Source organism: Morus notabilis, unplaced genomic scaffold (genome assembly GCF_000414095.1).
Source record: "Morus notabilis unplaced genomic scaffold, ASM41409v2 Scaffold843, whole genome shotgun sequence".
NCBI classification, from domain to species: domain Eukaryota; kingdom Viridiplantae; phylum Streptophyta; class Magnoliopsida; order Rosales; family Moraceae; genus Morus; species Morus notabilis.
In genome coordinates, this window is record NW_010361268.1 from 995,533 (window position 1) to 1,015,209 (window position 19,677).

The 19,677-nt window shown below is 34.1% G+C and overlaps 4 protein-coding genes across 8 annotated transcripts in view; all 4 read right to left on the reverse strand.

Moving 5' to 3' along the window:
* Positions 1 to 3,661: 3,661 nt before the first annotated feature.
* Positions 3,662 to 6,872, reverse strand: LOC21408462. Of its 2 annotated transcripts, XM_024166137.1 has the most exons (3): positions 6,557 to 6,872; positions 4,998 to 5,139; positions 3,662 to 3,824 (listed from the first exon to the last, which is right to left on the reverse strand). In XM_024166137.1, exons 1-2 carry the CDS (start codon positions 6,855 to 6,857, stop codon positions 5,000 to 5,002), a joined length of 441 nt encoding a protein of 146 aa, XP_024021905.1. In that variant the 5' UTR covers positions 6,858 to 6,872; the 3' UTR covers positions 3,662 to 3,824; positions 4,998 to 4,999. The 2 variants fall into 2 exon arrangements, with proteins under 2 accessions (XP_024021905.1, XP_010097231.2); XM_010098929.2 differs by lacking the exon at positions 3,662 to 3,824 and having other exon boundaries at positions 4,762 to 5,139.
* Positions 6,873 to 7,786: 914 nt separating this feature from the next.
* Positions 7,787 to 8,632, reverse strand: LOC21408463 (EPIDERMAL PATTERNING FACTOR-like protein 1). Its single transcript, XM_010098930.2, has 2 exons — positions 8,332 to 8,632; positions 7,787 to 8,178 (listed from the first exon to the last, which is right to left on the reverse strand). Exons 1-2 carry the CDS (start codon positions 8,450 to 8,452, stop codon positions 7,934 to 7,936), a joined length of 366 nt encoding a protein of 121 aa, XP_010097232.2. The 5' UTR covers positions 8,453 to 8,632; the 3' UTR covers positions 7,787 to 7,933.
* Positions 8,633 to 16,121: 7,489 nt separating this feature from the next.
* LOC21408464 (26.5 kDa heat shock protein, mitochondrial) lies at positions 16,122 to 18,496 on the reverse strand. Its single transcript, XM_024166107.1, has 3 exons — positions 18,446 to 18,496; positions 17,208 to 17,915; positions 16,122 to 16,763 (listed from the first exon to the last, which is right to left on the reverse strand). Exons 2-3 carry the CDS (start codon positions 17,515 to 17,517, stop codon positions 16,357 to 16,359), a joined length of 717 nt encoding a protein of 238 aa, XP_024021875.1. The 5' UTR covers positions 17,518 to 17,915; positions 18,446 to 18,496; the 3' UTR covers positions 16,122 to 16,356.
* A 246-nt stretch (positions 18,497 to 18,742) lies between these two features.
* Positions 18,743 to 19,677, reverse strand: part of LOC21408465 — a 3,059-nt gene continuing 2,124 nt past the window's right edge. The window contains exons 5-7 of one of the 4 annotated variants that reach the window (XM_024166109.1): positions 19,497 to 19,605; positions 19,331 to 19,408; positions 18,743 to 18,807 (exon numbers count right to left, since the gene is read on the reverse strand). In XM_024166109.1, coding sequence (XP_024021877.1) covers positions 19,355 to 19,408; positions 19,497 to 19,605 — 163 coding nt within the window. In that variant the 3' untranslated portion in view covers positions 18,743 to 18,807; positions 19,331 to 19,354. Of the gene's footprint in view, positions 18,808 to 18,976; positions 19,409 to 19,496; positions 19,606 to 19,677 lie in introns of those variants that run through there. The other 3 variants (XM_024166110.1, XM_024166111.1, XM_024166108.1) reach the window with 3 other exon arrangements.

The following is a 19,677-nucleotide window of genomic DNA, read 5'->3' on the forward strand; positions in this document are numbered from 1 at the left end:
CATTGCATAAAAAACTTTCATGCAATCAGAACGAGTTGTGTTTCTACTTACCCGTTTAAATTGTGGGCAAAAGGTTGTCTGGATGAATTCTTCGAAGGAGGCATCCTCTGCAAAAGAAATAGGCAATTCGGCACTAGCTAGAAATTTAGCTAGTGCCTCACGAGCACGTTGTGCATCGTATGTAAAATTTTGTAACCCATGTGATGTGAGTGATAGTGTTTGTTGGCGGGAGTCCACACTCCCACCTTGGTGCAACGGTAGACATATTTTCCAATGTCTATCCAGATGACCAGTACCCCCACCCTTTTTATTTAGAAAAGTGTTTTTACAATATTTACATACCGCACGAATTTCCATCTCACCTGTTTTTAGATTTGGTCGGGGCTCCTCGGTGAAATGTTGCCATGCCGGAGAAGTTCGCGGTCTTTTTCCTCTACTGTGTTCTCCAGCTTCTTCGTTGTATACTGAAGCATTATCCACCGGAGCATTTTCTGGTTCAGTGGGGGTGGGGTTGGAAGGTATCATTTCTTCCTCAAAAAATGTCTCCTCACCAAGCTCAGGAAGAGCAGTGAAATCAGGAAAATTTGGTGAGGCCATTTTTTGGAAATTGATAGAACTTGATTGAACTTTGTAAATGAAAGAGATAGAAAATGAATGAACACGAGAAAAAAGCTTAGAATCAAAATCAAAGAGAGAAGTTGAGAGATAGAATGAGAGTGAGATGAGAAGATGAGAGTGAATTGTTGTGTGGGATTTATGGTGGAATTAAGGGGTATTTATAGGGGATTTTTGGGTTAAAATTCAGTTTTTTCCTGTTGGGCCCTTCGCGGGCCCAACGTGTGGCATGTGACGGGCCTCCCGTTTGGCCCATCACGTGCCAAACGGGAGGCACGTGACGTGCCAAACAGGAGGCACGTGACGGGCCAAACAGGAGACCCGTCACGTACCGAACGTTGGGCCCGTGAAAGGCCCACTGGACCAAATGAAATGGGCTTCTTCGTGGGCCGTTTCGCGGGCTTGGGCCGGGCCGAATCAGGGCTTGGGCCGGGTCGAATAAGGGTCGTGCCGCGGGCCTCCACGTGCTTGGGCCGCGGGCTGAGAAGTTAAGGCCCAGCCCTAGTCCATTACACGTGCCGTGCTGGCCCGGCCCGTAACAGTAACGAACCGGGCCGTGCCAAATCATGCACTATTACGGGCTGGGCCGGGCCGTCCATGGACGGCCCAACCCATTTGACACCTCTACTTAAGCTGCGATTTTAATGTGATTTTTCATTCCTTGTGACATAGAAAGAGAAGTTCTCTACTACATATCTACGCTTTCCTATGATATTATCTGCAGTATAAGTAAATTTTAGAATGTCGAGATAAAGGGTGTTTTGAAATTAGTTTTAAAATGATTCTATTTTTTGTATGAAATTGAAAATAAAAATGTTTTTAACCTCAGACATAAATCATTTTTGAAAGCGTTTGGTAGTTTTATTAAGAGATTATTTTTAATATAAGAAAAAATTGAAACTCTATTTGGTTATGCAATTTTCATTTTTAATTTAAAAGTACTTTGTTAGTTTATTTAAGCCCACACCCACTTACCTAAAAAAAAACATCCACCCAAAACTGAAAATGAAAAACGACTTGAATTCGTTTTCAGTTTTTGAGTCATTTTACACTAAACTGAAACCCGTTTTTGTTTTTGTTTTTTTCATCTTTTTTCCTCTAAACACGTTTTCCTCCGCAATCTCTGCTTTTTTATCTCAGAAAATGTGAAAAATGAAAACAGAAATGAAACCAAACATGCTCATAATTACCTATTTATTAGTGAGTTTGAATTATAATTTAAACTTTTTTATTATAATGTTTTTTCTTAAAAAAAAATTTGAATTTTTGTTCATTAGACAAAACGGACAAATAGATAATTAAATAGTTTAGGGGGCAAAGAAAACATTGTTAAATTTACCTCTAAAAATACGTGAGTCTGAATTTTTATTTATTATTTTTTATTATTATCTTTTTATTAATATAGTTATTTAATTAAAAAAATATTAATCAAGTATAAAAATAAAAATTATAGATCCATATATTTTTAAAGAGTATTTATGGAGATTTTTCTTTAGTAAAAGATACATTTCTAAATCCATTTCCATCCTATAACCAAAACATATAAAGGGAAGAAGAAAAAATAAATTAAACCTCACATTCAGATGGACATAAAAATTAAAAACACGGCAGAAAAAAAGATAAATAAAGAGAAGGAAAACTTTATGGTGAATCCTCACGTGTGACTCACAAGTAAAGTAAATATTTTTAAAGTGATTTTTTAGTACGCTTGACGTATTAATAAGTCATATTTTTTAATCGTTAAATTTACATATTTTTTTATTTTTATATAATTTTATATAAATTTAATGAATAAAAAACTTACCTAACGTACATAAAAATGTCATATATTTTTAATTGTTAAATTAAATTTATATTATAAATTTTCAATACGTTATAAAAAATTGTTTCATACCGTAAATTTAACTGATAAAAAATTAATCCAACGCTGAAAATACTTACTCAGCTGTGGGTTTATGTTTGAGATGGACCCTAAAGCAAGCCTAAAAGATAAGGCAGAAGAAAAGGTATGGACAGTGAAAATGAATCATAGCCGTAGATTACAATCGTGCGGTGTCGCCTGCCCATCACGCGTGTTCGGACCTAAGTAGCCGCCATTCATTTCCGAAAAAAGAAATGGGAAAGAAAATTGTGTAATTCAACGGTTGACCTCCGGCTTTGCAAACGACAAAAGAAGACGTGCATTATCGCTCTCGCCTTAGCTTTTTATCCTAGTGTCGTCGAAACGGTTATTGACACGTACGTGGTTCGGACGCATAAAAAGACAAGAAGAGAACGACGATTTTATACAGCTTTTTAGCGGTGGCATCGCCTCTGGTCTTTCTTTGGAGCCCGTTAAGCATCAACATATAATTGATGATAAAGTAGAAATCAACAACTCTTTCTTCTTCTCTCCTCTTTTTTTTTTTTTTTTTTTTTAAGTGCTTGATGAAACGAGAATTTAGGTTAACACTAATGATATAACAACTGAGCATTTTATTGGTTTCAGTATAAAAAAAAAAAAACACTTTATTGAACAATCAGATAAATTAAAAGCTCATTTAGTTAATGTATTTACTTTTATAATTTTAATTCTAATCCAGTATTTTTTTTATTAAAAATTTGCATATTGATGCCAATAATTCTCTCATAAAATTTCTATTAATAAATTAAAATTACTAATTTAAACACGTGAACAAAACAAACTTTAAAACGTTTTAGTTATCTTTACACTTCATCATTGATATGCCGATGGAATCCCGGAATATGACAAATTTCAGTCAGATCATCTTTAACTGTTTGATAAAATAGTAGCCATTAATTAAAAAATATGAAATTACACAAAAACAATGTGAATTGTTTAGCAACAACGGATAGGCTCCATGTCCATCAGTTACCATCCAACATAAAAATAAGAAACTGATCCAGATGTGTCATGTTGATTTAGGCTCATTTTGTCCCAGAGTAGGCTCGAGAACAAAAAAATACCATCCAACCAAAACTAGGCGTTAAGCATGATATGAAGTTCAACCAACAAGTAATAAGGATGTATTTTCTTCGTCTCCTTTTAAGATGTCCCTATATTCGAATATTGACAGCGTGAGTGTGTGTCTTGCCAGGCAAATAGATTATGCATTGTTGGACCCATGGTGGTTGCCCGAAACTAAACATCCTTCGACTACAATTGGGTTATGCCTTTTCCATTCAATTGGTCAGCCTTGGGGCTTCATCTATAAACAAAAGAGGGATAAGAGATGGGATGAGACTAGCCAAAAAAGAAGAAAAAAAAAAAAAAAGTTACAACTAATAGTGTTAGCTAATAGAGAGAGGACAGGCGCAGGTGGGTTTCGGCGGGAAGTCTAGCTTGGCATTGGCATCTGTTTAGTTCCATTAACGCATGGTTCGTTCAAGCTGTGCAATGTGTATGAGAAAATAGCAAGCATGCTCAACGTGTCACGTGCCAATTCAATGAAAGACCCAGAGCTCTCTACATATTCTCCAGAACCAACCCACATGAACTCTAACCCAATCTCAAAAGCAACAAAACTGAACATGTGTAGGAGAGGCGGTTTTACTCTAGAAAGCTATTCCGGGAAGAAGATACTAGTGGTGGCACGACGCTTTTTAGACAACAATTAAGGATTTATCTTTACTAGGCTCTGGCCTTTTCAATATATACCATTTTCAACGTTTAGTAAGTTCTTTTGCTTGAGTTTGTTACTGGCTAGACATCCAGTCATGCACAATATCGGTTAGATCTTCAACAGCCTTATTTGACTCACCACACTATATCAATTATCAACAACTACTAATAGGACATGATCTGGATATCGAAACATGAGTTAAACCAGCAGAGAAGGATGAGTTAGCGCGAGGTTTTATTCAACTTTTATGTCAAGTTCCTTCCCCACCACAGCTTTTGATCATTTACATGTTGGTTCATAAATAATCCAAGGTGAATATCACCAAAGTTTTAAAAGAGTTTCACGCCATATCCAAATATTGTGAAAGTGAAATCATAGAATGGCTTTTCTTTAGATGTAAAATTTAGAACATTCTTAAATCCAGAACCCTTTGACCATTATTTTTATTTTATATTTATAATTGAGCATTGAGAATAGTATTGTGGATGAGAAGACAACATTTTGAAGTAATAACACTCTTACTTAGTAGCACCAAAATCCAAAACAAATTGCACAAAATCAAAGGATCTCTTAGTAACCCGAAACAATAGGGCAAATTGGAGCACTAACCATTCATCCCTCGTATTAATTATTATTCTTTTTACACAATATTTAAGAATGTGATCAGCCAAAATACACTTACAACACTAATTGCTTTCCTCCGCCAGTACTATCTATCTGGTCCTACCAATTATATACAAATAAATACATCTTTACTACCTCTATCTTCTAAATCGGGAACCTTTGTTTGGTCTATTCCTCTCATCCCATGCAGAAGTCCAGAAGAACAAAGCCATCCAGAAGAGGACAGCAAAGAATATCTGTATTCTATCCTGAAATTTAGAAAAAGATGCTGCAGGACCTGCTCCAACAAGTAGGTAAAGAAAGAGGCTGGTCAATACCCAACTCCATGTTCAAGCTTCTTTTGTATAAAAAGAGGTCTAAGAGACAAACTTGAACCTAAAGTCCAAACATCTCTAAACATTACAATATTGAAGCAGTCACAAAGCACAACTAGTTCTAGAAGAAAGAAGTTCCAAAATGTTTAGGAGGGCACAAACTGGTTTCAATAAGATATATACATCTAGCTAATAAACTCGTCTACATTATATGATTCTCAATAAGATTCGGTCGAAGGTAGGCCGAGGAGGAGACAGGTATAGGAGTGAACATATAAGAAAACTCATTAGCCATATTTCTTACCGATTCTCCATTTTATCCTCTAATTCCAACAAATTTTACAATTTCACATATATCCCTCCCAGATGTAAATATAATTTATGCTCTTCTCAACAATAACGCAGTAAAATAAATGAACAAGCACGTATTATTATGTTTAGTTACGTGTGATAAATGAGTTTTGGACCTTGACTTGCCCATAGCAAACCCACTCGTTCATCACTTGTGATAAATGAGTTTTGGACCTTGACTTGCCCATAGCAAACCCACTCGTTCATCACTTAAGCCAAGCTCTTACATTCATAATGTCATACAATAGACAATAGTACAGTCGCATCATACAAGAACAAGATCAATGCTTGCTTAGGGGGGGGAAAAAAAAAAAAAAAGCCTCTACTATCAACGTTGATCTCTTAAAAGCAAATTGTGTTTTGCTTTTTTTTTTTTCTTTTTTTTTTAATAACACTTTCTATGTTCTCCAACACTATTCATTTCTCCTTTGAAGCTTCTACTTTCTTGTTTCTTTTTTTTTCCCCTGCTCTCTCTAATCTGTTTTTTACTTTGGCCATAATTCTCATGAGACCTGTTTACGCACATGGAAAGACCCCTTATTTAACTAACCACAAAAACAACTCACAGTTTTGCTCTCTCTCTCTCTCTCTCTGTTCTTTATATAACGAAAACAAAAATTGCCAATTGCTTTCCCAAACTCAAATAGACAGAATTGAAATAATATTTTAGTACATGTAGGATTGTAAGTTAATCAATAAGAGGATGGCACCACTCAATTGAATAAAGGTTAGCAAATTTCAAACTCTAACATAACTAATATGTTAATCAAATTAACAACATAACCAATTTCCATTACAGAAATATGGAAAACAATCCTCCATTGGAACTAAAATCCAGCAGAAATTCATATTCCACTCTATCAAAAATTCAGCTTTCCAGTTCGTATAATCAAATCCGCACCTTAAGTTCTACAAATCCTATCAAAACAAGCCAATTAATCTTCCAATTTTAAATAAATAAAGGAAAAACCACGGATTTCAAACCCGTAAAACCCTAGGACACAGACGACGAAAACGCGAGCTGCGTACCTGTGAGCCGCGGCGGCTCAGGAGGCGGGTCGGATTGCGGAGGCGGCGGAGGATGGCCGGGCTTGGCGGCGAAGCAGAGGCCGAGGCCGAGGACTGGACGCGAAGGAAATGGCGGAGCTAAACGACGTCGGAGACTAAACGGCGAGTGGAAAATGCAGTTTTGGGAATAACGACGGCGATGAAGAAGGAAACGAGTGCAAGGGACTGAGATGCCGATATGGAAGAGAGAGTTCTGGAATGGAAAGGATTCGTTGTTCGTGGTACTGTAGTGGGAAGCGTTTGCTACAAAGAGAACCGCCATTTTTGGTTGGTTGGAAAAGCTTTGGGTTTTCTAAGGAATTGGTTAGTTATTTTGCATTTATGTGGGGCTGTGTTTGGGCTGAGCTTGAAGTTGAGCCATAAACCCGATCTTTGGGCTCACTCCGGGGTTTACGTTCGGCCCAAAACAAAAGAAAGAAAAAAAATAGAGAATTTACCCGTCCACCTTTATCCATTAATACCATTTTAACTAATATAGTTATTTAATTAAAAAAATATTAATTAAGAGTAAATAATAAAAATTTAGGTTCATATATTTTAAAAGATATTTATCTCTTTTTCTATAAAAAAATATACATCATAGTCATTTTTTTTCCTGAAGGCCGAATGGTCAATCAATTATTATCCTTTCCTTGATATTTCAATTGTAGTCAATTATTTTTTTTTTGGAGTGGTCAAATCAATTACTATTTTAGATTCTAAGAACAAAAATAGAATTCTACTGTGGACACTCTATATCATATTTCAGTTTGTATACTTTTCCATTTTATGTAATTGGGCACTCTATCGGATTTTAATTTGTATATTTTTCCATTTTATGTAATTTTGGTTAGAAATGAGGTTTAGAAAGATTACCCTACTAATAGTGGTATCCTATTACGGTAATCCCACATAAAATAATTAAGCAACAAAAATATAGTTGGTAACCATTAACCACCCACCACACTTTAGGAAGTTCATAATTAGCAAAAAGGGTATAGATATAAACATTAATTAATGAATGACAATCATATTTTCCATGCAGGTCCAGGAGGTGGGGAAAAATTAAATAGAGGACTTGAACAGATAATTAGATAAAATATGCAAACATGAGAAGAAAAGGAGAATTTTGAATCTCTTTTGAAAGAAAAAGCAAAAGGGAAATGCGAACACGCACAAACTCGAATAGATTAGTAAATATGTAATATGTATCTAATAGATTATCATAATTAGCTAGAAAGATCTCATGGACATGGGAGAGAGAAAGAGGAATTACTTTGCCAACTAGAAATTTAATAAATACATGCATGATATATAATTTCTCCTTAGAAGTGTAGTACGTAGGAAGTGATAATCAGATCATGGTTGGAAGAGCTTATTTCCACATCTGCATTTCCATGAGAGAAGATAATAGCTGTCATCTTCCCCATGAGAGGATATCTCGAAACTACGCTTCTGGTGAGATGGAATGACCAAAGTAGCCCTACAAGGCCTGCAATTCATGCACTTGTTCACACACCCTGGAGGCCTTGATCCCAAGACCATTTTCCTTTTCTCTTCAGTACTCTCCCACTTTCTTGATGAGTATTGATCAAAACCCAGAACTGGAAAACCAAAAAAAGAGAAGGAAAAAAAAAAGATCTGAATAATTACTTGTATTAATTAAAGAGAGAAGAAGAAAAAAAAAAAAAGAGTACCCAACAGGGAATTAACACAGCCATGGAATCTCTCAACAGTTTTGGTTATAATTATATTACCTGGTTTGGAAGGAAGAATTGTGAGGGAAAATATGAAAACCACAGTGATCAGTAGTAGCACATGAGCTACTTTGAGGCGCTGAGGGAAGGTCCTAGTTGATGGAGCCATCCGTGAGATCATGATCAGTTTTCTTAAAGCCTAATAATAATAATATTAATAATAAGGTGGAATAATGTGTATTAGTTTCTGGTGCAAGTTACAGTGAAGAAAAGGGATGTTCAGAGAGAAGCACAGGAGAGATATATAGATCTTATTAATAAAAAAGAAAGAAGCTGTTTGTGTTAGATAGAAGGAAAAAAAAAAAAAAAAAAAAAAAAACAGCAGAATTAAATTATAATATTATTATCTTTATTTTGTGGCATTATTGGACAAAGGGTGAGGGCTGTTTCCTTCTCAAAAGACACTTTCTCTGATGCCATAACAATGTACACCAATGGAGAGTTTTTCACCTGTGTTGAAATTTGTCTTGGCCTTTTGGGAAACTGTTGCACTGACTCGAGGTTTTTAGTGAATTATGTCTCGGGTGTTTGGTTTTACTATTCCATGGTTTTCTCTTTGGTTTAGATGACCACACTACTGCTTATTTATTTACCATGTTACCCTTATTCAATGTGCAGAAATCAAAACAAAGACAACACTTGTAGCATTGATTAAAGTATTATACGTGGAAGACTTGCACTACACGTCCTTGCACCACTCATCATCAATAGTAGTATATACACATAACTTGTATATCTATATATATAATGGACACGGCACAATTTTCAGTTTTTTGTTGTTAAACTGTTGACTTGAATATATTGTTCAATGTTTCAATTTTTTTTTAAACTCCTGGCTTAAAAGTTTTAATTATGACATACCGGTAAATTCATTTAAATTAGTTTGTTTAGTAAATGAAACCTATATACAGAGTTACTGACATTGGAATATGGAAAAACTATTACTTGCGGCCTTCTTTTCTTTGCGTTATTATTATTATTATATTTTTTTTTTTTTTTTTTTCAGAACATAGGTTAACATGATTTTAGTATAACCAAATATGATAAAATCTAATAAAAATTTGACAGGTCAATTACTTACAAGTTATGATGTTTTTTACGTCAAATTCTGTTCGAGAATTAAATGTTGGAAATGTTAAGTTTAATGAAGTGATAACAAGAGAGTCTCTTATAACCCGCACATGCGCACTGTGAGCAATGAAGTTGTAGAGACGTTTTTGGCGTTTATTAGGCACTTAAAGAGTCTCTTATGGCTCGCACGCGCGCGGTGTGGACAGTGAAGCTGTAGAGGCGCTTTTGGCTCTTATTAAACACTTAAAGCGCTAAAAACTCTCTGATTAACACTTCATTAATACTCCACTTTATAAATTACCAATGTGAAACTTTGGTTGTCAAACTACTAACTTAAAAATAAAAATAAAAAAAGATTAAAAAAAAAAAAAGTAGATGGTGAGCATGGGTTGATTCTTGGCTTATTACTTAAAGGTGAAAAACAGAAAAAAGTAAAAAGTGTCTTGATCTTACTGTTAGAAAACAGTTGTATTTTTTTAAAAGAATCTAAGCAAACTGACAAGCTACCTCCAAGGCATGCAGAGAGAAAGTACAGGTGGCTTCCTCTGAACACCAGTAATATGAGAAGAACTGATAAGAGTTAAGAGAGAACTGCCAATTAAGTTCCTCTCTTTTCCCTTTTTCTCGATTCCAAAAAAAAAAAAGAAAAAAAAAAGGCCATCTTACAGCCTTTCATTACACCCACCAGTGACCAGTTTAACACTATAGCTGTTACCAGACCACTATATCAGAAGTGAAAGTTGAAACCAAATAAAGGAATAACAGTAGCTTGTTGGACTCGAAACAGGTAGAGAATTGGTATAATTATCTTCTTCAATTATTTCTTATTGTGGAGTAATTCACAAGTATTGAACAAGTAATAACTAACAACGTGAAATCCAAAACTTCTGTCTCCTGCATGCTGAACTGCAGTGGCCCTCTAATTCAACGTCCTTCCCAAAGAACTAGGCAACTCAAGAAGAAGTCTCTGTTCTCTTCTTATAGTCTTATTACTTTTACTTGTATCCATGACTATATATATATATATATATGTATGTATGTGTGTATGTATATCAGTATATGTGGTTGAGTCGTCTGCTGCTCAAATACCGACCATGTCACGCAATTTGGAGGACTCATTGGGAAGGAAACCATGACAAATTGGAAACTACAACTTTTCCAAACCAAACTAAAAAGCACGCTGTTTCTTCAAAGAAGGTAAGGAAATAGTGTATTTAGATTTGTGCCTATGAGGCAGGACTTCCTGTTAACATTTAGGATTCATTTAGTATGAGAATTTAAATTACGATGATTATAATTATAATTTTAGAATTATAATTAGAATTTATGATTTTAAGTTCAAATTATGATTTTGAAATTATGATTCAGAATCAGGGATTTGAATCACCTTGAATCAAGAGAGAGGTGATTTTATAATCATAATTTGAGTTAGTTTAAAACATCACATCAGATTCTGAATCATGATTCAGAATTATCCAAATCAAACACTGATTCTGAATCATTCTGAATAATGATTCAGAATCACTGTAAACAAACACTTATTATAAACTAAGATCTAGAATAATGATTCTGGATCTATCTACCAAACGAACCCTTAATCTATGTTTTTTTTTCAAAAAAAAATTAAAGCGATAATATTACACAAGCAAACATAAACGAAATCCACCAATACACATAAAAGGTCCATTTACTTTATTTAAGAGTAGATGGAGCTGGTTGAATTTGAACTCTTCCTGCCAAGCATTAATGTGAAATTGCATGCACAGATTCTTTTTCAGTTTTTGGCCTAACCCGCCCATACGAAGTCAAACCATAACGTGCACATAGAACAATCTTACAATGAAAGACATAAATGCAACTCATTTAGGTCTTACAAAATTGTGGAAACTAAGCCACGTTTATTTTATAAATTTAAATTTTTAATTCTAATTTTACTATAGTTAATTCTCGTAAAAAATCACATTTAATTTTTTTCTGTTATAATAAAAAATTTTCACATAAAATTATATCTCAACTCAAATAGAAAACTAACTGAACGAGACCTAAAATATCAATTCCAATATATATGTGTGTGTATAAGATTTAAAAGAACTCCAGAACGTTTTCTTTTCCTTCGCGTATGTATCTAGGAATCACTGCGCATTTATCAGAACAACAGGATTTTAAATCCACCTTCCCACAGGCTGTGGCGTTTTTTTATTTTTCTTTAAGATATATTATGATATATAAATGCTGATAATTAGTGTGGATATATATGTTAATAAAATTATGTGGCTTTCCAAACCAAACTAAAAAGCACGCTGTTTCTTCAAAGAAGGTAAGGAAATAGTGTATTTAGATTTGTGCCTATGAGGCAGGACTTCCTGTTAACATTTAGGATTCATTTAGTACGAGAATTTAAATTACGATGATTCTAATTATGATTTTAGAATTATAATTAGAATTTATGATTTTAAGTTCAAATTATGATTTTGAAATTATGATTCAGAATCAAGGATTTGAATCACCTTGAATCAAGAGAGAGGTGATTTTATAATCATAATTTGAGTTAGTTTAAAACATCACATCAGATTCTGAATCATGATTCAGAATTATCCAAATCAAACACTGATTCTGAATCATTCTGAATAATGATTCAGAATCACTGTAAACAAACACTTATTATAAACTAAGATCTAGAATAATGATTCTGGATCTATCTACCAAACGAACCCTTAATCTATGTTTTTTTTTCAAAAAAAAATTAAAGCGATAATATTACACAAGCAAACATAAACGAAATCCACCAATACACATAAAAGGTCCATTTACTTTATTTAAGAGTAGATGGAGCTGGTTGAATTTGAACTCTTCCTGCCAAGCATTAATGTGAAATTGCATGCACAGATTCTTTTTCAGTTTTTGGCCTAACCCGCCCATACGAAGTCAAACCATAACGTGCACATAGAACAATCTTACAATGAAAGACATAAATGCAACTCATTTAGGTCTTACAAAATTGTGGAAACTAAGCCACGTTTATTTTACAAATTTGAATTTTTAATTCTAATTTTACTATAGTTAATTCTCGTAAAAAATCACATCTAATTTTTTTTTGTTTTAATAAAAAATTTTCACATAAAATTATATCTCAACTCAAATAGAAAACTAACTGAACGAGACCTAAAATATCAATTCCAATATATATGTGTGTGTATAAGATTTAAAAGAACTCCAGAACGTTTTCTTTTCCTTCGCGTATGTATCTAGGAATCACTGCGCATTTATCAGAACAACAGGATTTTAAATCCACCTTCCCACAGGCTGTGGCGTTTTTTTATTTTTCTTTAAGATATATTATGATATATAAATGCTGATAATTAGTGTGGATATATATGTTAATAAAATTATGTGGCAGAATATTAAAAAAAAACCCAAACTATAAAAAAATAAAAATTATGATTTAATAGAGCTGAATGTAAATATAGGCCTCGTTCGTTTCGCTGATTCGAGTTTAGAATTCGAGTTTTATTACAGTAAAAAATTCTCACAAATAATCACATCTAACTTTTTTATTACAGTAAAAAGTTCTCACATACAATCACATCTCAACTCAAATTTTAAACTCAAATCATCAAAACGAACGAAGCCTATAATGATTCAGAATTTTAAGCTTACTCAAGTTTTTTTTTCCTTCTCCACCAGCAAATTAACCCGGGGGTGTATCACACCGCAAGGACACCCATAAGAAACATCCACGCCTACACAAATGTTGAGGAGCTTCCTTTCACTGACAGTGCATTAGTCGATTTCACATCAACCATCTTTGGTCATCTCAATATAGGACGGCCTCCAGTGGTCCACTCTGCATGGTTATGTACGTAGAAACTTGAAACCAACATATTCCATTAGATAATTATCCAAAAGAAAAACAAAAAAAAATACTGAAAAAATATATATTATCATCAAATGTTAAATAAAATAGTTCATTTTAAAAATTCACTCTCAATTATAGTTACAGTATCAATACGGTTTATTAAAATCTAAGGACTCAGTTTAATTTATGTGTTTAAATTAATGATTTTTAATTTTAATATTTAAATTTTAAATTTTTTATAAAAGAAAAACACTATAATATAATTAAAATTATAAATTTAAACGCATAAAATAAATGAATCTTAACTTTTGTTACCCCCAATTTACAAAACAGTAAACCAAAATTTCTTTCAATTAGGATTTTAAACAAAAATTGATACATATCATTTTGTGGTACAAAATTGAAGGTATTATGGTAATTAGGGCGGAGTTATTCATTGTCCAGTAGAAACGGCTTTCTTAATTTTATATTTTTATCCCTAAAAATCTTATGATATTTTTATTTTAGCTCCACTAAAATTTAAGATGTTTATACATGGCCCCACTCAACCTTACACTTTTTTAATCTTTATTTTCACGTATATATTTGATAGTTATTATAAAATATCATCACACATATTTCTTTTATTGTTTATTATAAAAAATTCAGTATACACTCTTATTAAAGTGGAATGTTGGCTCCGGCACTTATGATAATTATATTCTTTTTAAAAGCTAACTTAAATTAAAAATTATAATTATTAAGAAAAATATAATACTAGGAAATTGATACCTCACGAGTTATAATTGTTAGGGCGGGGAGGGATATCTGTCTGTGGTGGGGAAGCAGATCGCACGAGAGGCAAAGGCGGACTGATTTTGAGAGCGAAGGGTATCTTGCCAAGGAGTGGTTTTTGTATGTTTCAGTGCTAGATGGAAGGGATGAGTGCGCGGTGTTAGCCGGTGGGAGGCTTATAACGTTTAGAGCATGGAATAGAACATGAAATTGTGTTTATTATTATCTTTTACCAAATTAAGTGTAAAACGTGCACTTTCAAAAAAAAAAAAAAATTGCAAATTGGGATGATTGAGGGCAAAAAATAATTGTGCACCAAAACATTTAAGGAATCTTTACGGTGGAACAATTTATATTGTTCATTGCTCCACTATTGAGTTGGAGCAAGTCTTTTTAACTGTTAAATTTGTACAAATCAGTGTTAAAAATTTACAACATACCACATTAAATTACAACTATTGGGGATCTGACTGTTAAAAAATTAATCGAATGGTAAAAATACTTGCCTCACAATTAGGACAAAATAGCTTGCTCACTCCCTGATGTTTAACAACCATTATTATTTATGTGAAACATTTCTGTTACGTTTGGTTAATGGATTTAAAATCATGATTCAAAATTATTCTCTATTTATGTGTATTTTTTATGAGAAAAAATATTATAACAAGTTACGAATTATAATTCGAACTATAATACGAATTCTTAAACCAAACGTATACTTCATTTTCATTAAAAGTCATGAGATGTTATATTTTAAAATAGGGGTTGCATATAGTTAAGAGAAATAAATCCTAAATAAAACAATTTCAAGCAGAAACAAAGTGAAATAAGATGAAAAAGAAGGGAAAAGAAAACAGAGAATAGAAAAAGTATGCGTGACAAGACTGATATCTTACACGCTTTGGTGTTGTGGTGTACTCGCTAAACTGTTTAAATCATAATGATAACGTCATGCCTGACAGCCGACACGTGCCAGTGCGTCAGTGGTCTTTTCATTGTCCAGTCTCGTTCCTCAAACAAGGCTTTATCGTAGAATTGGAAGTGAGCTTAAGACAACTGAAGTAACAGTTATTTTTAGTTTATTTTTATTTTTATTTTTTGGGACGTGACTCGTCATCCAGATCCTGAATGAGTCTTGAATGGTTTTTGTTCACAAAAAGATAAGAATCTGGCCACAACGAGCACTTTCGATCAAATGCATTTGAAGTCTCATAAGATCATTGTTATAATACAATTTCCTGTTAATAATTGACAGCTCATAAATTGATTATTTTTGCATACATAAAGCCCATTCATTTCTCGTTGAATTGAGTATTTAAATTAAAAAATAAATTTATACAAAATAATATAAAATACTGTAACAAAAAAATTTAAATTGTAATTCAAATGGTAAAACAAAAATACCTGCACTGCACAAAATTTTTAATCAAGATGACGAAATATTTTGGGCTAGGGGCCGAAAGTCTTTCCATTTTCTTGTCTGCACACATGAATGAGAGAGACCCGAAGAAGTATGACACTGATATATAAGGAGATACAAAAATATGCCTCCGCATACTCATTCAGCCTCTAATATGCCTCCAAAAATATAGAGGTTTTGAAAGTTCAAAGCCCCATCCCCGATTTAATTAAAAAAATAAAAAAACAAGGAAAGTAACATGAGAAAGTGTTAAATTTTTAAGCTTCATGAAACTAAAAATACTACACATATTCCTTATGTGTCGTGAATATTTTATATTCATGATGGCAAGGAGTTTCATTTTCCTAATATTAAACGATGAATATAACTTGCCTTTTTGTTTAAATATTTGTTGCACAGGTAAAGATTATGTGTGTGTGTGGACTGAAACCTATACCGTGTATAGTGCACACTTATAGACCGATGACCCAGTTCCCATCACAGTCCAAGTCCAACCGATTCAGCAGAGGCAACTACGTGCCCGTGCCCTTGGTTTGCCTTTTCTTTTTAAATATAAAACAATTTTTGAAGGTTAGCGCCATTACTTTAATCCAAATATTTTAGAAACGAAACGTGGTAATTCCCAGGGGCCTTGATCAACAAACGGGTATGCTACAGAAAGAACAGCTTACTCATTCATGATTAATAGACAATTTTATTCACAATCCACAATCCTCATAAACCAAAAAAAAAAAGACACCCGACTCGAGTTCTCTTTAGCACAAACGGCAAACCAAAAAAGGAAAAACGAAAAACAAACACATACCCTCCTCCTAAGGTTCTACATTATTCCTCCTACTTGCATGGATCCACATATAAACACACAATAGAGATGGCCATATATATATATATATATATATATATATCAGTGTATTTGGACCTCCTTGACATCTTTTTTAGGCTTCTCGGTTCTAGGAATGGTAATGTTAAGCACACCATGCTTCAACTCAGCCTTGACTTCATCGGCCTTGGCATCTTCAGGCAAAACAAGGCTCGTATAGTAGTATTTGTACATCCTTGACTCGTCATCGGAGCCTTCTCCTCCGTCCTCCTCCTTGTGCTCTCCGTTGATGGTCAAAATGCCGTCGTGGACGGTGATCTTCAGGTCCTCTTTCGAAAGCCCCGGCACGTCGAAACGCAGCTTATAGTGGTCTTCTACCTCTTTCACTCGTCCCGACAGCGACCACGGCGACAAGTTTAGCTTCTCAAACAGCCTGTTTACGTTCTCCGTCGCTTGTATCAGTGCATTTCCAAGTCCAGAAGGACAGAATTCTGCCAAAATCATATACACAATATGTCAATATATTATTCTATACTGTAACCAATACATTTTAGTTAAATATAGTGGTAGTTTTTATTTAAGTTTCATGTCATACAATTTTCGTCACTTTCAAGTTCCAACACATGAAAAACAACTGGTACGTATATATATACTGCTCGTCATGACTAACAATTTGGTATTGATTGTGAATATAGTTTTCCACAAGCAACATGCGCGTAGAGTTAGCACACATGATAAAAACTATTACTGTGAAATTTATACTATTAGTCCTTTACGTGACAATTCGCAGCCTAGTAAGAAACTAGGTGACCACAAACATCATATACCAATACATATGTACATATACATATATATATATATACCAAAAATGTATGGGAAAAAATGTATAAAGAAAGGGAGAGAGCATTAAGGAAAGGGAAAAAATGTACGTGTACCAAAAATTTCAGTAGGAATAAACTCGCGGTCATGGCTCCTCCTCCAGAGGCCCCTATTGCGGGGTTTCCTTCGGAAGAGTGATCTAGACTTTTTGCCTTGATCCTCAGAAGCAGCAACCTCTTTGCCCTCAGATGTCTCGCCAGCCACCTTATCAGTCCCTTCAGTACTCATAAACCTCTTCGTCTCGACCTCCGTGCCACCGCTAACAGCGGCGCCGTGACTGAGCAGCCATGAGGCGGCGGCGGGAGAAGGGGGAGAGAGCACCCTTTGGTGCAAGGAGTTCCTCAGAGCCAAACGAGCCAAAGCCATTGACAACCAATATTATAATTAAGATTGTGTTAATGGCTAACTAGGTTGTTTATAAGAAGTTAGAAAAATAGTCAAGTTAGTTTTGCTCTGGATTGGTGTTGATAGAACAAGAAGTGAGAATTTTAAAGGGGAAGGAGTAGAAGCTGTTAGGAGATTAGCTTTGGATTTGGACAGTTGGAGAAGGCTCTATGAGGTTCTAAGAGGTGGTGGTGGCTTTTTTATTTTATTCATTTTTTTTTTCCTGTTCTTTTGTTCCAAGGGCTTCTTTCTTTTCGTTGCAATTCTTCTAAGAGGTTCTTGGTCTTTCTCAAACATACCACAGTGCAAATAATGACGAATTTGAAGAGCGTTCTGGAGGGAAATGCATCTGATGCCACGTCTTTTAACGAGAGAATATTCTGATAAAGAGTAAGAGTTCGTTTAGTTCATGAATTAAAATCATGTGATTAGAACCATTTTTAATTTATGTGTATTTTTTATGAGAGAAAATACTGTAGCAAACCGCGAATCATAATTCGAATCAAGAACGAATCCCTCTACCAAACATAAGAAAAACAAATTTCTAGCGGTGCACAAAGTTCTAAGCTTCATATAATTTTGATATTATCTAAATGTTTATATTAATTTCCCTTTTAGTTTTACTCTTCTCATGCTTTTATTACCGAATGTCAACAGATTACAATTCATCTTATCTATGGATTAAGCTTCTCCTGTTTGGGTATATAGTACTTAAGCTTTGAGTTGAAGAAAGTGAACAACGAGATAATTCTTTCTATAATATATATTTTTTAATAGAGTTCTTTGCATAACTAGAAAATTAAAAAAAAAAGGATTTTTTATTTGTTTTAGAGATACATCTGACGTGATAATACATGTACGCTGAACGTTTTACTTTGTTATAATGCAAACACGATTAAAATTTTGAGACCTTTTCCGGTACGTCAACATATAAGTAGACTAAATTTTTTGTCCGTCAGATCTGCATAAAATTATGTAAATGTCAAAAAATACGTAGATTTAACGGTTAGAAAAATCTGACTTACCGGTACGTCCAGAGAATCTCCCTAAAAGTTTATCCATTCCATTTATTCAGAGATAAATTTAATAAACAAGACTTTTATTATCTAAATAGCTCAAATTTAGGCATGAAGTTTATTGAAAAGTCAGACCTATAATTAGTATAGAACTTTATTTTCTCTATATTAACGCACTTGTACGAACTATAAAATCCCAATCATGAATCAACTATGAGTCTCTTCCTTGCAATCAAATTTAGGCATGTCCCGATTGCTGCATATATTATCACAAAACTATGTCATGAGGGGACAGAGAAAAGTATTTTTTTTGCTGCAAAGGGACAGAAAAAAGTATTTGTGCCCAATATTCCACATGGTTTTGACAATTGTCCACGAAGATAAAACATGCTATTGGGTTAAATCACCATCAATAAAATAAGCTCATTGAAAAAGAAACACTAGATCGCCATTATAGAAAATTGTTCCAAAGTCTTCCATTTTTTGAGGACCCATTGACAAATAGAGAAGGAGCCAATAACAAGACCTATGAACTCTTGCAAAATCTATCACAATGGACGGTGGAGAAATCCACAACCCAATAAATTACTTTCAAATTCAATACAAAGGGCACATCGAAAAGACCTCAAGAAGTTGACATCCAATACGAGCATTTTGATAAACATTGATCATGGTGGATATAAAAACCGCGCTTTTTTGCTTCTTCACCTATTTGCTATGGAGGCACAGGCAAGGAAAAATGGTACACCAAAGCTTAGATGAGTTATCAGAGAGCTAACCAGGCACCACCAACTATGCTCGGCTCAGTCATACATCCCCTCCTGTTCCCAGATGTCCACAAGAAAATCGACCATTTCCTATTGATTTCAAGCCCAACCGACCAACAACGTATTAGCAACAAGCATGGTGTTGGGATTCCAAAGGGTTGGTGATGTAAAGACTTACAGCAAGAGGAATAGGCTGAGGGAATGGCTTGTTGCTCCCGAGCAAACTCTCGTATGTCGCGTTCCAACTGCAAAGCCAGAATGATTTAACCATGCAGAGAGAATGAGTGCTGACAAAAGACAGGAAAACTAATTTAAATCCTACTTTGCAGAAAATGACATGGCCGAATTTACTTTCCCTA